The sequence below is a fragment of the Notolabrus celidotus genome, chromosome 5, assembly GCF_009762535.1.
Source record: "Notolabrus celidotus isolate fNotCel1 chromosome 5, fNotCel1.pri, whole genome shotgun sequence".
NCBI classification, from domain to species: domain Eukaryota; kingdom Metazoa; phylum Chordata; class Actinopteri; order Labriformes; family Labridae; genus Notolabrus; species Notolabrus celidotus.
Window position 1 is genome coordinate 14,474,851 of NC_048276.1, and position 14,597 is coordinate 14,489,447.

At 42.7% G+C, this 14,597-nt stretch overlaps 1 protein-coding gene across 4 annotated transcripts in view; it reads right to left on the reverse strand.

Moving 5' to 3' along the window:
- LOC117813428 (Down syndrome cell adhesion molecule-like protein 1 homolog) overlaps positions 1-14,597 on the reverse strand; it is a 65,240-nt gene that overhangs the window by 18,704 nt on the left and 31,939 nt on the right. For all 4 annotated transcript variants that reach the window (XM_034684630.1, XM_034684628.1, XM_034684629.1 and 1 more), the window contains exons 4-12: positions 6,547-6,693; positions 6,180-6,458; positions 4,645-4,920; positions 4,173-4,469; positions 3,358-3,630; positions 2,274-2,558; positions 1,971-2,090; positions 1,692-1,868; positions 924-1,123 (exon numbers count right to left, since the gene is read on the reverse strand). In XM_034684630.1, coding sequence (XP_034540521.1) covers positions 924-1,123; positions 1,692-1,868; positions 1,971-2,090; positions 2,274-2,558; positions 3,358-3,630; positions 4,173-4,469; positions 4,645-4,920; positions 6,180-6,458; positions 6,547-6,693 — 2,054 coding nt within the window. The remainder of the gene's footprint in view (positions 1-923; positions 1,124-1,691; positions 1,869-1,970; positions 2,091-2,273; positions 2,559-3,357; positions 3,631-4,172; positions 4,470-4,644; positions 4,921-6,179; positions 6,459-6,546; positions 6,694-14,597) is intronic.

Sequence of the window (14,597 nt, forward strand, 5' to 3'; positions counted from 1 at the left end):
CATACACTTAACTTGATTTAAGTAAATGCCTTTTATTGGAGAATCTATCATAAAACAGCTCCATTGATAAAATAAAGAAAGAAAGAAAAGTTGTTTTTTTTAAGGATGGGTTACAGTTTTCAGGCACTGTTTCTTCTAAATCAGATAAAAAAAATTTACATCCTCAAACTACATGCACACAATGAAACACCTACTGTTGAGCATAGCAGGCTTATCCTAAAAAACAACATGACTGAATATTAGTATATCCAGCTAACTATGAGAAGACATTATATCTCAAAATGCTCAAATTAAACTTTGTAATCTTATTCAAGTAAAAGATGGTCTTAAACCTAGATAAGTGCCGCTATAATTCAACTCAAATTAAGGTGAATATATCTCAAATGAAGTAGTTGACATGAAATGTATTTGTGCAAAAATCTTTTTTTGAGTGCAAAAATAGTAATTGTTATCATACCTGGCGTATTCTGAGACACTAAGCTTTAAAATACTGGTAAAATATTGCTTAAAATAAGTTTTCCCTGCTAATTTTAAGATCACAGTTTTCTAAATATTACGTCTTATTTTAAGAAATCTTACCAAGCAAATTTCCACTTGTTCTATTGGCAGATTTTTTTTAGCTTATTTCAAGGTAAAAGTACCTTGAAATAATTTTATTTTTCTTGTTTTCGGAGGGGCATTTTTTCCAGTGTGGGATGGATCCTTCACAGCCAGTGAAAAGTAGGACTTATTTGTCGGCTGCATTTGAAGGAGCCTACGAAATGGGACAGTATTTGTTGAGCTACTTATGACGCAACCAGTCTTCAAACGCAGCCCCTGAATTAGGACACAGCTAAGTGGCTGCTATCATTTTTAGATAACTGACATGAGAGTCACATCAATCTTTATTAACTCTCTCCCCTGCCCTGTAATCTGTGGCTCACCTTAAGGGTGGAGATGACTTCGTCCCCCTTCTTGTTGATGGTGATTGAGTAACGGGGGTTTCTCTCTGCGTCGATGACAGTGTCTCCTCTCTCCCAGCGGATGATGATAGGCTGCTCGCCTCGTGCTGTGCAGTTCAGCTCCTTGGTTTGGCCCTTCCTCGCCATGGTGGTGTTTGGATGGCTGGTTATCATGGCAGGAACTGAGGGGAATAACAGACATGTGTCAGTGTGACAAATAGCATTATATGGAGTAATGAGACAAGAGAACAGGGATATGGTATCGGAATACGAGGATATATTACAGATGTATAGACATCTCTATTTTTGCCCTTCGTCCTCCATTCTCATTTCACGCTTCAAGCCCTGCTGGTCTTCATACTCCTCCCTATCTGCCTTCTTCTCCTCCTTCTGATTCTTTTCCACCTTCTTTCCCCAGACATAGATTATTGATTGAGTGGGTTCCTGCGGTTTTGTTTTCATCACTAATTCATCAGCCCTTTTCCCCACCAAACATTCAGTAGCACATGGATCAGCAGCCAGAACACTGCAATCAATAGCAAAGATACCCCTATTTCAGGATGTGCAGGGTGGAGGTTTTGTGAGCTTCAGTAAATGCCACACTAGCCCGGGGCAAAAGAGCATCTTAGCAGGGCAGATTCTCCTGGAAAAAGCCTGGTCTCTGTGTAAGGTACCCTATTTGTGCAATGCGGGAGATGTGGTCATGAGATGGAGTGTGTTCAAGCTAAAGGAAGAATGATTGACACTTACTCTTGACAGTGAGGATCATGCTTTTACTGATGTCTGAGCCCACCCCGTTGGAGGCCTGACAGAGGTAGTAACCCCGGTCGTCCTCAAGCACATGTCGGATGAGCAGAGAGCCGTTTGACATGATCTGGATACGGCCTGTGAGAGGGACTGGGTGGTACTGTTGTGGGTTTCCTACACCTGCACATACGACACAACACAAAGTCAATGTTAGAGTCTTGAATTATCCTCTTTCTCATGATTCAGTTATTTAGATTATTTTAGGATAAAGTGTTGATTTACCTTTGGCGTGTTTCCACATGACTTTTGGAGGCGGGTAACCCTCCACAGAGCAGTTGAGAACTCCAGCTTTGCCATAGATACAGTCCTGATTGTTGGGCTGCACCACAAAGCGTGGTGGCACTGAGGAACAAAAATAAGCAGTTAACCTAAATGGAGGGACTAAAAAGAAGTCTTCTAATGAAAGGTAGAAAATGGAAATGTTCCTAAAATAACAGATCTGAGCTCCCTCAGCACATTTGATATCACATCTCATCTGACCCATATTCATCATCATGCCACTCTCTTTTCCGCTCAATCCCTCACCAGTCACAATCAACTGCCTCTCCCAGCTGACGGTGGCGGCCGCGTTGCTAGCGATGCAGGTGTAGTTTCCATTGTGCTTCAGTGTCACCTTGGAGATTTGCAGGGAGCTCATGAACTCTTTGGTCTCTATTGCCACGCCAGAGGCCGAGCCTGGCACGATGAGCTGGCCGTCTTTGTGCCAGGTGATGCGTATGGGCATGTCCCCAGATGACACCACACAGGCAATGTACATGAGCTTCCCCACTGAGGTAGAGGGGATATCGAAGGGCTGGATGAGCGGTGGCACTGAGAGGGGGGGAGAGAGGAAGAGCGCAGAGAGTCAGTGGAATAAAGGCAGCGATAGACGAGGAAGAGTGGCAGAGTGGCCATCTGGAGCAATGCTGAGGGAGAGAGAAGGTCATTGGCCGGTGGGCCCCCTCTTCTCGTCCCCCCCCCCCACCATCAGCCCCCATCTCCTGCAGCCCATAATAGCCGCTCTGGTCAGAGTCCAATTGGCAGGAGGAAGTCATTCCGTTGCCATAGCAATGGAGGTTGGGGTGGGGGTACTACAGCTGAGACATCTGGGGGATTTAATCTAGGCTTCATTATTATTCATCTAATTAAATCAGAGACACACTCACACGCAGGCACATGCACACAGCCTTAAACACCTCTGCAGCTGCCCTGCTACCATCGTTACCCCAATCACAGACTCAACAAAATACAGACGCAGGCTGAAACATAAATCTGTCCTAAACACCATCTACCTCAGTCATGATGGATTACTGCAAAGCTGTACTGCACAACTTTGAAAATGAGTGTCTCCAGTTGGCAGTGAGTAGGTACTCCAGATATATATTTTGCTTATTCCTAGACTGTCTGGTTATAAAGTGTTTTCTCATTTCTGTTTCAGACACTTCTCGTTTTTAATACAGTAATGTTCAAATAAAAAAGGCCCACAAGGATAATAGTGAATCTCAAGTACAACCAGATCAAGCCGGTGGGTCACTCTTTTTTTATTCCAGCCTTATTTCAGGATTTTGAATCATTGATTGGGTGTTGTTTCCCCAAGAACATAGCTGAGTTGTACTGCCTGTGATCTTACCTTTGACCGTGACATGGACGGTCTGGTTGATTGACACCTGGGGCTGGATCAGGACGCTACACAAGTAGGTGCCCTCATCCGCGCCCTTCTGTACGTCAGTCAGCCTCAGGGTGCCGTTCTCGAACAGCACTTGACGATGATTATCAGGCAGCTGCATGCCGTCCTTCAGCCACTTGATGGAATAATACGGGTAGCCAATCACGCGGCACGTTATGTAGGTGTTCCTACCCGCCACTGCGGTGATGTCCCGCATGGGTCTAATTCGAGGTGGACCTGGAGACACAGGGAAGAGAGGGAGGGGATGGAGGGAGGAGACGGAGAAGAAACACAGAGGTCGGAGAAGAGAGGGGCAGATGAGGTGAGGGAGGTCATGGCGGAGTAAGGGAGCAGCCACGGAGACAGGAGGTGAAGAGATAAAGGTTGAGGGATAGAGTGATTGGGGCAAGTTGACAGGTGGACAGGGAGGTTAGTTAGGCTCCCTTTACTTTAATCTGATTGAGGATATTTGGTGGTTTTAGTCTAATCCAAAGTTCAGTGAATCTAAGAGAATGTAGTTCACTATACCCCCCCTCAGATAGATAGATAGATAGATAGACAGACAGACAGACAGACAGATAGACAGACAGACAGACAGACAGACAGACAGACAGACAGACAGACAGACAGATAGATAGATAGATAGATAGATAGATAGATAGATAGATGTAACAATAGTCTATGTGAAATGCATATTAATCTTTGCTTCATACTAACCCTCAGTGTATTTGTATGGAGTCGGGTGTAGAGTGCATTTATATTGAAAAGCAGACAGGCACCTCTTACGTTTATGCGCGCTTGGTACTCGGCGCTACCGGCCGAGTTGCGTGCGACGCAACGATACACTCCTCCATCTCGAATGAGCGGGCTGCTGACGTTGACGTGGGACACGGTGAGGCCGTCCGACAGGGTGTACTGGCTGGTCTTGTAGGTGGAGTCTCGCACCACGGGCTCATCGTCCAGTGTCCAGGTGATGGAGGGGGGCGGAGCTCCTTTGGCAGCACACATGAGGGAGAAAGGCTCACCGGGGTTCACCACCCGCTCGCTGAAGGAAGACACGATTCGAGGAGTACCATCTGAGAGGAAAACCCAGGAAGATAGAGAAGAATTGAGATATAAACACAGAGTAGTGAGACATGGACCCTGGTTTCCTGTCACTTTGCTGTTACATTGTTGGTATAAAATGTCTGCTGCTTCTCTTTTAAAACAGAATGTCCTCATGTTGAGTTACCTGTCTGTCTGTCAACATACCCTCTAGCAGAATAATGGAAAAGTCCTGAGCAGTGTAGCCCTTTCGGGAGGCAAAGCACTGGTATGCCCCGGAGTGGAACTTCTGTGCTGCAGTGATCTGCAGGGTGTCGTTGTGTTGACCCTGGATGGAGATGTGCTGGTCGGGGACGATGGGCTCCGTGTTACTGTACCAGCTGATGGTGTATTCTGGAGAGCCTTCAACAGTGCAGGTGAAGAACAGGGTGCTGCTGATGCCAGTTTTCAGATTCTTGGGGGACAACGTCACACGTAGTGGATCTGAAAGACAAGAGAATGTTTTCTGTTGGAGCTCCTTTTTCTTTTTTTTTAGATAAAATTCTGTTTTTCATGTGTCATAGTGAAAAATGTATAGCTTGATCTGTAAAACTATTAAAAATAAGGACTATATTGTTGTTGCTAAACCACATTTTACACACAGGTTTCACGTATTTGTGAAGGGTTCATCAGCTGATCTTGGTTCATAACTCAGCTGTTAATGATCATCCATGTGGGAAAAAAAAGTATTATTTAATTTATTTATGCTTTGCTGGTTTGACATTCAGGTTTTACTCTTTTATCAGAATATGAAACATAAAACACATGAATGATTATTTCAGTTATTAACATATAATTTTTTTAGTGCCTTCTTTAGTAATTTAGCATTTCCTCAGAAGCTCTAAAATCATTCAGCTGGATTTAAAATGAGACTTCTACAGTCTGCATTTACATTCATAGAGCTAGAAAGAAAGACAGAGGAGAGCGAGGGAGAGAGAGGGAGCAAAATCAACCATGGTGACTCAATCAGTTCGACGCACTCATTAAAAAAGCAGCTGGAGATATCTCTTCACATCTCTGTCCACTTGTGTGTGTATGTGTGTCTCAGTGTTTGTGTGTGTGCAAGAGCCAGTGTGTATGTACATATGTGTGTGTGCAAAATGTCAGTGAGCAATAAGGCAGCTGGTGGTGTGTGCTGGGGGGCATCTCTGTGCCCCCCCCCCCTCACCCTGTCAGAGTCACAGAGTGTGCTGCCATGATGTGCCCACTGGCAAAGCCCACCGCCTCTCTATTCTCCTCCTCTGTCTCGTCTCCACCCGCTCTTTGTTTCTTTGTATACCTAATACAATGTACATTTATCTCCGCCTCTTTTATTATCTTGTTAGTACACAGCAGATAATGTCATTCCAGCACTGTCTGGATGTCTGATCGTCCCCTCCGTGACCCCTCATCTTTATCTCCGTCTTCCTCACCCTCCCTCTCTGTGATGGTGAATGCTGCTGGCAGCTGTGTTACGGATACAGTCTCAGTGAATTATTGCCCTGTCTCTCTGCTTGAGACCTGATATGATGGGGCATCGTACTGCATAGCTCGCACATATGTTTGTTACAGACACACTCGAGGTGCGACTTATATGTGTGCCTCAAACCAAAAAGCAGAGGAGCTGCGGAATGTGTGTGACTGCCAGGCTGATTCACTGAGAAGACAACGTGGGAGTCTGTCAGGTTGTGTGTGTAGAAGTGTGTGTATCTGCGCTCACACACCTATAACGTGAAGCTGTCCAGACACCTCCTTTGAGCCAAAACTGTTGGTGACCTCGCATGCATAGCTGCCGCTGTCTTCCTGCCTCAAGTCGCTGATGGTCAAGCCCGTCAAACGCCGTGTCCAGCGGGCATCTGAGGGCAGAGGGCGACCGTCTTTCAGCCAGCGCACGGTGGGGCTGGGGTAACCTCCTGCAGTGCAGGGTAGCTCAATGCTCTGGCCTGCATGCACCTCCCCTGCTTGGAAACTGTCCAGGATGGTGGGGGAGGACTCGTTGGGGTCTGTAGGACAGAGACGTGGTTATTTTTGGTCAAGGCAAAGAGAAATATCAGAGTAAGATGCACAAACTGATAAAACAAAGCTTCTCACCCATTACAGAGAGCCTGGCTCCATTGCTTTGGCGTGTCTCGCCGCTGTACTTGTGTTTGGTGATGCACCGGTATGTGGAGAGGGCATCCTCCTTCTGAACATCAGAGATGTAAAGAGCCCCGAAGGAGGTCAAGGAGAACCTGTTACCTGTGGGGGACACATTCAATTAAGACTTACATTAATTTCCCCCGAAAGAAAACTGATGACAGACAGAGAGAAACAGTAAAAAAAAAAACTGCAAGAATACGATCATTATGGTACAAATCCATTGTGCTCATTGCAAAAACATGTTGTGCTGAGAACAAACAGCTGCCTGAACAGTTGGCACTACCTGCCTGATGAAGTTTTTTTCCTCTGAAACTGGCACTCTTTCAAGGCCTTGAGGACACACAGCGGTCACTTTCACCACCCAAAGACCAAGCAGAGACAGATTAACCGCCTGTATACACACAATGTAAAACTCTTATGCACCATCATCATGACGCCATCCACATGTTCTTCCTTTAGAGCGAGGTAACAGAAGCTAAAGGCAAAGGTGAAGTGTCCCTTGATGAGGTGAATGATATGAAATCATTGATGGTTTCTTGACACTTTTTTGGTGACTCAGAAAACAGCTGGTGGGTTAATAACCACAAGTTTTCATGGTGCCATTGAGTGAAGATAGAAGGAAGAGAAAAAACTCTGACTTTTGCTGGATGTTGGAGCTGAGTTAGAATTAAAGAAACCTGCGAATGGCATTATCATCATTCGCCATCTCAAGTTAAGATTAAAGATGGTGAGTGTTCGGACCACAAGGAGAAGTTTTTGTATTTCAATCTGTGGTGTAAAACTGTGGAACAGTCTCAATATGGAGCTAGAGCAATGTCAGAACATAATCCAGTTCAAGAAGAGGTATAAAGAAAGGATTCTCATGAGGTACAAGGAGGAAGACAAGTGTTGATAATCACGAGGGGTTTACTTTTGATTGTCGGTGTAAATATGAAGATTTGACATGTGGGATTGCACTAGTATAATGCCAGATATAATAGTGAATGAAGGTGTAGGATAAGATTAGTTTTAACTTCTTCCTACTCCTTTTCGCACATGTAAAGTAAAATTTTTCACTGCTTGCTAATATTGATTTTGTTTGCTTTGTGTAACTATTTCTTTTTTTTTCTTGTATGTTTCTATAGATAGATAGATAGATCTTTATTTGTCCTTAATAAGGAGATTTGTTGCCACCATCTGTACAGGAATACATGTATGAACACAATAACTACTTCTTCTTTTCTACTTGTATGCTTCTTTTTTTTTTTTTTTTTACTTTTACATGTTCGAAACAAAGACATCAAATCAAATCAAATCAAATCATGAGGTTTTGGATAGAGGGAGGCTTCATTGCTAATTCGAGTCAAAAAAGTAACTCAAGTTGATCTAAAATTTGGCCTTTTCATATCGCGTCTTTCAAATAAAACTCCCCTTCTTATGAAAATAGAATAATTTCCTTACCCCACGATGTCTCAAAAAATTCATGACACGTGCTCTCAAAATACGCGACAGCATAGTTGAGTCTTTATACATTGAGGACAGTTTTATTTTAAAAACAAACAGTTATCAGCATCAAGTCTTTCAGCATCGAAGCTACAGCTGAATTAGCTGCATTCAGGTACACCTTTGTGTTTGTCAGCGTCAATATTTTATCTACAATCTCTGTGTTTGTCAGGGTCATGAGCAGGAACACTAAAGGTAGCAGTTATGGACTGTGCATGTGTTTGCATGGAATATACTGCATGACCCGAGAGAAGGCACAGGCTGCAATTTCACAGCAGCCTTTGTTTGCCCCCCAGAATGAAGCCTTACAGGATAATGAGCACTTTAAGGCTGCTACTCCCACAACACCGACAACTCGCCTGTCACAACACTCTGACATAGGCAGGGGGGAGAGAGCGAGCGAGAGAAAGAGAGAGGTTGGGAGAGAGAGTCAGCTGGATGTGTCAAAGCCACACTTTCTTTCTGCAGCAGGGGACGGAATTCATCCCTTCTGCAGCGATGCCTCTGAAACAACACTGATTACACAACGCACACCACATTATTTCCCTGACTATCTGCCCTCATTGGCTGAGTGACTTGTACATGGAATCAGTCGATCTACACATGGCTGTCTTCATTTCTTTGTGTGAACCCTCTCATCGTCTCTCTCTCTCTGTTTCTCAGCCGCGCGTTCTCAGTCTCTAAGCAGAGCGACAGACAGAGTAAAATATTAATTACTAAATCACTGCGCTCCCTCAGCTTTTATTCATGCTGACTTGACTTGATAACGAGAAACAGAGCCAATGTGCATTTCACACACAAAGACATGGACACATACACAGCTGCAGCAAAACATGCACACATGCATGCTTGCAGGAATTCTGAGCTGTGAGCGGCTGTAGTTGATTGTTAGTGTTGCATAATTCTGTCCCATTTGTGCTGTATTCACATGATACTGGAACGGTGTCTAAAATAACCTTACGATAATTTTATTTGCCAATAACTACATAGTCTAAATCTGTAGTTTACAACTCAATTATTAAAAGTCTAGGAATGTCTCAAACATGCAGGTTTTAGTGTTCAATGAAAGCATACAACTCTTGAATCTGAAATGAATTCAGCACTGATCAGCTGTGCCATCAGATGTGCAAATATACACAGAGAGAAGAAAAAAACCTGCAACTTCTTCTGGTAAGTTGACCAATGTTTCTAACCTGGTTCTCAATCTCTAAAACATCCTGAACCAAGAAACCAAAAGGAGCAAGAAGTAAAAATAGCAGCACTCACTTCTTGCAAAAAGCTCTGAAGGAACCATTTAGAGGTTAAAGTGTTCATCATCAACTATAAATGGTTCTTTACAGAGTTCCTTCACCCAGAAAGAAGCTTTTTGAAAGCGGCTGCGTTGCCTAGAGGATGCCAACATTGTTGGGTGTTCTATGAGTTTGGTCAGAGTCTCAATGAGACCCATTCATGGAAAGATTGTGCAAAGCTGTTCATGTATCTCTGATGCAGATGGAGTCCTGAGGGGGAACTACAGTAACCCTTTCTGTTGGAGGCTGGATCAGGAAAATGAGTATGTTTGAGGAGGGACAAAAAAAAAAGTCACATGTGTAAAAATCTTAAATATTCAATCAGTGAAAATTTATAGACACATTTTATTTGATCACTTTTTTCCTATTAAAGAAACATGAATATGTCACTTACAGCCCTCCCATTCCTCTTCTCTAATTTCTTACTTTTATTATAGTTGAAGGTTTTTGAATTTATGAGGTTATTTCACCAGTTTAATGCTTTTATTATTTTTATATCAGTGCATGCACAAAAACAAAGCATAGACTATTTAGTTCTTCATGTATCAACCATTCTGCTTTAGGTCCCACATTTACTATTTGAAGCTGATTTGACCAGCTGAAAGAATAAAGTAAGTGAATAAAGGCTGTTTAAAATCCAAATGTTGTGACTTCCCAGCAGCCGAGTGTGTATATGTACGTCAACTATATCCTTTCCTTGTAATGTGTGTATGTAATGCAATAAAAGAACATTGTGCTGTGTGTCCTTATCAAACCCCTCTTCTATAATAAAGATTTGCATTCACCTTTATTTTCTAAATCCCACAAAATGCCCACGGCCTCGCAGGCTCGACCTGCTGCTCTGACTGTTTCAAAGAGTGGGAAAGAAAAAGGAAAATAATAAAAGCATAAATGTGCAAGAGAGAATAGGAAAAAAATAAAAGCATGACAGCGTCTATAAATAGGATACATACTGTAGCCCGTTTGGGTCCAGCATCTAGTAAGGTGTGTGTGTATGTGTGCGCGCACGAGTTGGTAGCAGCCTCATTTTCTCACATGCAAATGAAGGCGTCGGCGCAAAGATAACGAGGCCCATATTTCCACCTCCTCAGTGGGGCCATTATTTATTGATGTTCTGCATCTTTCCCCCTCCCCTACCCTCTCTCACGCTTTCCTCATCCTTTCCCTGTTGCTAGGGTCTTCTCGCCGCCATCCCGCTACTATTTCAGAGTACTTTCAGCAATAATTAAAGCACCACATGTTTACAATCATCGAGGACGAAACGGTGGAACCCTCTGTGATGTGCGACTGCAAAAAAACCTGTATGGTGAGTTGGTGGGAGAGGTCAGCGAGAGGAACGGGCAAAAAATAGCATCACTTTTAAGAGGCTAAAAATAGCTTCTCAGATGCACATGGGTTTTGCATCCAATCACAAATATTGTAGAAAAACCTCAAAGAGATCACACTTTCTTCAGGGTTTCACTCATCATGGGACTTGATCTTGCATTAGTCCACTTCTGAACCTCAAAATAAGAATGATTAAAATGACTTTTGAGAGTGTGTGTTGTTGTTTGCTGTGAGTGTCCCTTACTCACAGAAAAAAAGCATTTCTAAAAATACTCGGGCTTGTTCATTGGCAGTCATTTATGCAGTTTTGAAAACCCAGTTGGACTCTTCTACCATCAACAGGAAACTGATTTAGCTGAAACCAAACTGACCCATTTGCCTTAAAAGGGCAAATTCCCACTCTGTCTAACATTGGCTATTTTAGGGGACAACCTTTTTCATCTGTTAAAGGAATTATTCTTTAATCTATGTTGCTAAAATGTTCAGAAAACAGCTGCCCCTGTGTTCAAAGCAAACCTAAATAGAGATATAAATACAAAGTGACTGTATGACCACCACTCTATGTAAAAACACTGTTGTCCTTTGGGAGCTTCCTGTATGGACCCCTTATCTAACCAGTTTGGAAAAGGCTAATGAGCTATCGAACTCACATCCCTGTTTCCTTCCCAGCAGATCGCTCCACTCTGATCCCTGGGGTCTTCGTCTTACTCAACACAGTTGATGGTCAAAGGCAGTGGTTCCTCGTCTTGAAGGGCTCTCACAGTTAAATCAAGGTTAGTGTGTTTTCCCTGCTCATTATGAGGAGGGTAAGGCAGTGCAAGAAGAAAATGTGTCAAAGCAGTGGAGGGTCAGAGGTTTCACTCCTCCACAAACTGACAGCAGTATAGAAATCTTCTGGTGAAAGCCCACAGCACTATGTGTTTAGCCATCACAGAGATGTGGCTTTAAGTGGAATAAGAAAAGTGACTCAAAAGCTCTTTGAAATTGGCAATTTTACAACCGCACTTTGTCCATTTCTGAGTTTTAACAATGTAGAAACTTGAGCTGGAATACTGAAACAATACCTGAGGCTGTTAGGGTGAAATAATACACACCAACTAATGTTCTACACAGAGACACACAATATATCTGCCTCTGTTGAGACATGCTTTGCTGAATTTTGAATATAGTGTAAGTGTAAATATGAAACAAAATGTTTTTCTTCAACTGTGCTTTTGTTCATAGAACCAGCACGTTGCTTTCATCAAAAGCTCATTGCTTTGTATATAATTTATCTGTTAATAATAATATTTAATTCATGTATGTGATCCACCATAACGTACAGAGAAGAACAACAGCAGCCACAACACGCTGACCAGAGTAAAAGTAGTATCATCGGTGTGGAATGTGGATATTTCTCAGCAGAAGCGACTAACACAGTCATAGACTGTATATTAAAGTTGATGCCACATGTGTTCTTTTGTATTGAAGTCAAAATATTTAGAGCTCCCTCTGCTGACTGACAGTTTAGATCATAAACCTGGCCTCCATAATGTTAACTAATGTGAAAAGAGGCATGTGTAAAATTACAATACACATCAAAGAATGTTTCCTCAAACTTGGTTTCTGTCATCATAGTTAGTTATTATCATGCTGATTCATGTCCAAGTGCACATTTATTGTAAAAGTTGAGTTTTAATTAGTTATTTAATTTTAAAAAGAGCAGATGTGACATCATGACTGACACCTCTGCAGACAAATGCGGTCTCCCGTAGCACTCTGTAATGGATGAGTAGAGGAGGAACAACGAGGAAAACTCCAACATAAGAGTCATTGAACTTTTTAATGCCACAAGTGTCATGCCTTGGTTGCACCAGCGCAATGTGCCATCGCCCATGGAGATGATCTTTTGGCTTCAAAGTTCACTATAGGCCGAAAATAAGTGATATCGTCCATTCCATGTACAGCTTATGTGCACATCATGTGCTGGAAGAATTCTTTGGAGGAAAAATGTTGGCCTCAAGTTTTAACACAACAAATCTTCCAAGTCACCTGAAAAGTCGTCATCGCAACAAATATGTATGAATACGAAGGAATACAAAGCAGCAGTTGCCTCAGTTTAAAGTTATATTTTTTGGGCATTTTTGCCTTTATGGATAGTACAGGTGAAGAGAGACAGGAAATGTGGGGAGCAGAGAGAGGGGGAGGACATGCAGTAATTGGTCGAGGCTGGAATCGAACCGGCGACCTCTGTGACAAGGACTATAGCCTCTGTATATGGGGTGCTTAGACTGCTAGGCCACCGGCGACTTCGAGTTGCCGCAGTTTGCATTAGCACCAATAAAACGGGGAGTACCATTGTGTCGACTCAAGAGGTATTTAAGAACTTCAGAAAGATCAGCAGAGAAAAGCCAAAGCCAAAGCAATGAATGACTAAATCACTGAATTTAAAGCGCACAATGAAACACAAAGACCAAGGATTTAAGCAGCTAATGGCGTATTTGGAACAATATCCTAATTTGCAGCTACTTTGCAGCCATATCCCAACCTGACCTGTATGATGTGACCCTTACGCACTTTTACAGTCTGATTGACATCAACAGACTTCTGATGTTAGCCCAGGGAGGGTGTTTAGTGATGGCCAGGTGGCTGGTTAAAGACTTCAATGTGGAATAACACTGTTGCATGGACAGAAGTGCTCCGGTTTGCAGATAAATAATGAAAATAAAAACAAGAGTAAGAGCTGTTCTTTGATTTTTATGTTAATGATGTTGATTTCTTTTTCAGTTAGAATTGAATTATAAATCTAAAAAAATCTCATCATACATCCCTGAATTTAATGATTCTAAAATACATGTATCATGTATACATTTTCTGCTGTGAAGAGTTTTGAAGCCTGATGACTGACAAAAAAATGTCTACCACACACAGAGAGAAACAGGTAAGAGTTAGACTGATGTCAAAGTTTAGTAAATTGATGTAATTCCCTAAATTATAATCCCTTGAAAGTCGGGAGTAAAAAAAGGGAAAATTTGACAATGGAAAAGATGGCATTCTCTATCTTTGCCTCATACCATGCTCTCAACGACAAGTTGCGGGGAAGAATATGAAAGAAGGTGTGAAGAGAGAGAGAGTGAGAGAGAGAGAGAGAGAGAGAGAGAGAGAGAGAGAGAGAGAGAGAGAGAGAGAGAGAAGGAGGAGGAGGGAGCGGATCAAAGACTTGTGACTGTCACAGAAAGAAGAAGAAAGAAAAAAAAAGCAGCATATTCCGGAGATATTCTCTGCAGTGCTGGAATATGCTTGGTGCTCACAAATACAGACATGCAAGGCACACACACACACACACACACACACACACACACACACACACACACACACACACACACACACACACACACACACACACACACACACACACACACACACATAAACACTCACACAGAATAAAAACACACCTACTGGGGCTTAAAATAGGCCAAAAAAATATTCCCCTGCTGGAATAAAAAATTATACTCTACGTTATAAAATTAGCACAAAGGAGTCAGTGATTGGCAGCCGTCCAGTTTTGCAGCAGAGGAATTTGTTAAAGCAGAAAATCCGCGGCACTGTTGGACTAAATGGGTAGATTTAGGGAGGAATGAGTGGAGAAAAAGAGGAGTAACAAAGGAGTCGAAACAGAGAGGAGGAGATGGAGGGTAAAGTGTGGAGGATAAAACAGTGGATGTCTGTGTTCTTCCCTCCTTCATGCAAAAAAAGGGGGTGTTGCATCTGCATTCAAAGCAAGAGCCCCCTCCTCCCACCAACCCTCCCTCCCCTCTCTCTCTCTCTCTCTCTCTCTCTCTCTCTGCTGTGTACATTAAAAGCCCAAGTAGAAGCAGGTGTCAGCCAATTAAATATATACACTTTCCTGGCTTTTATTCCCCTGCA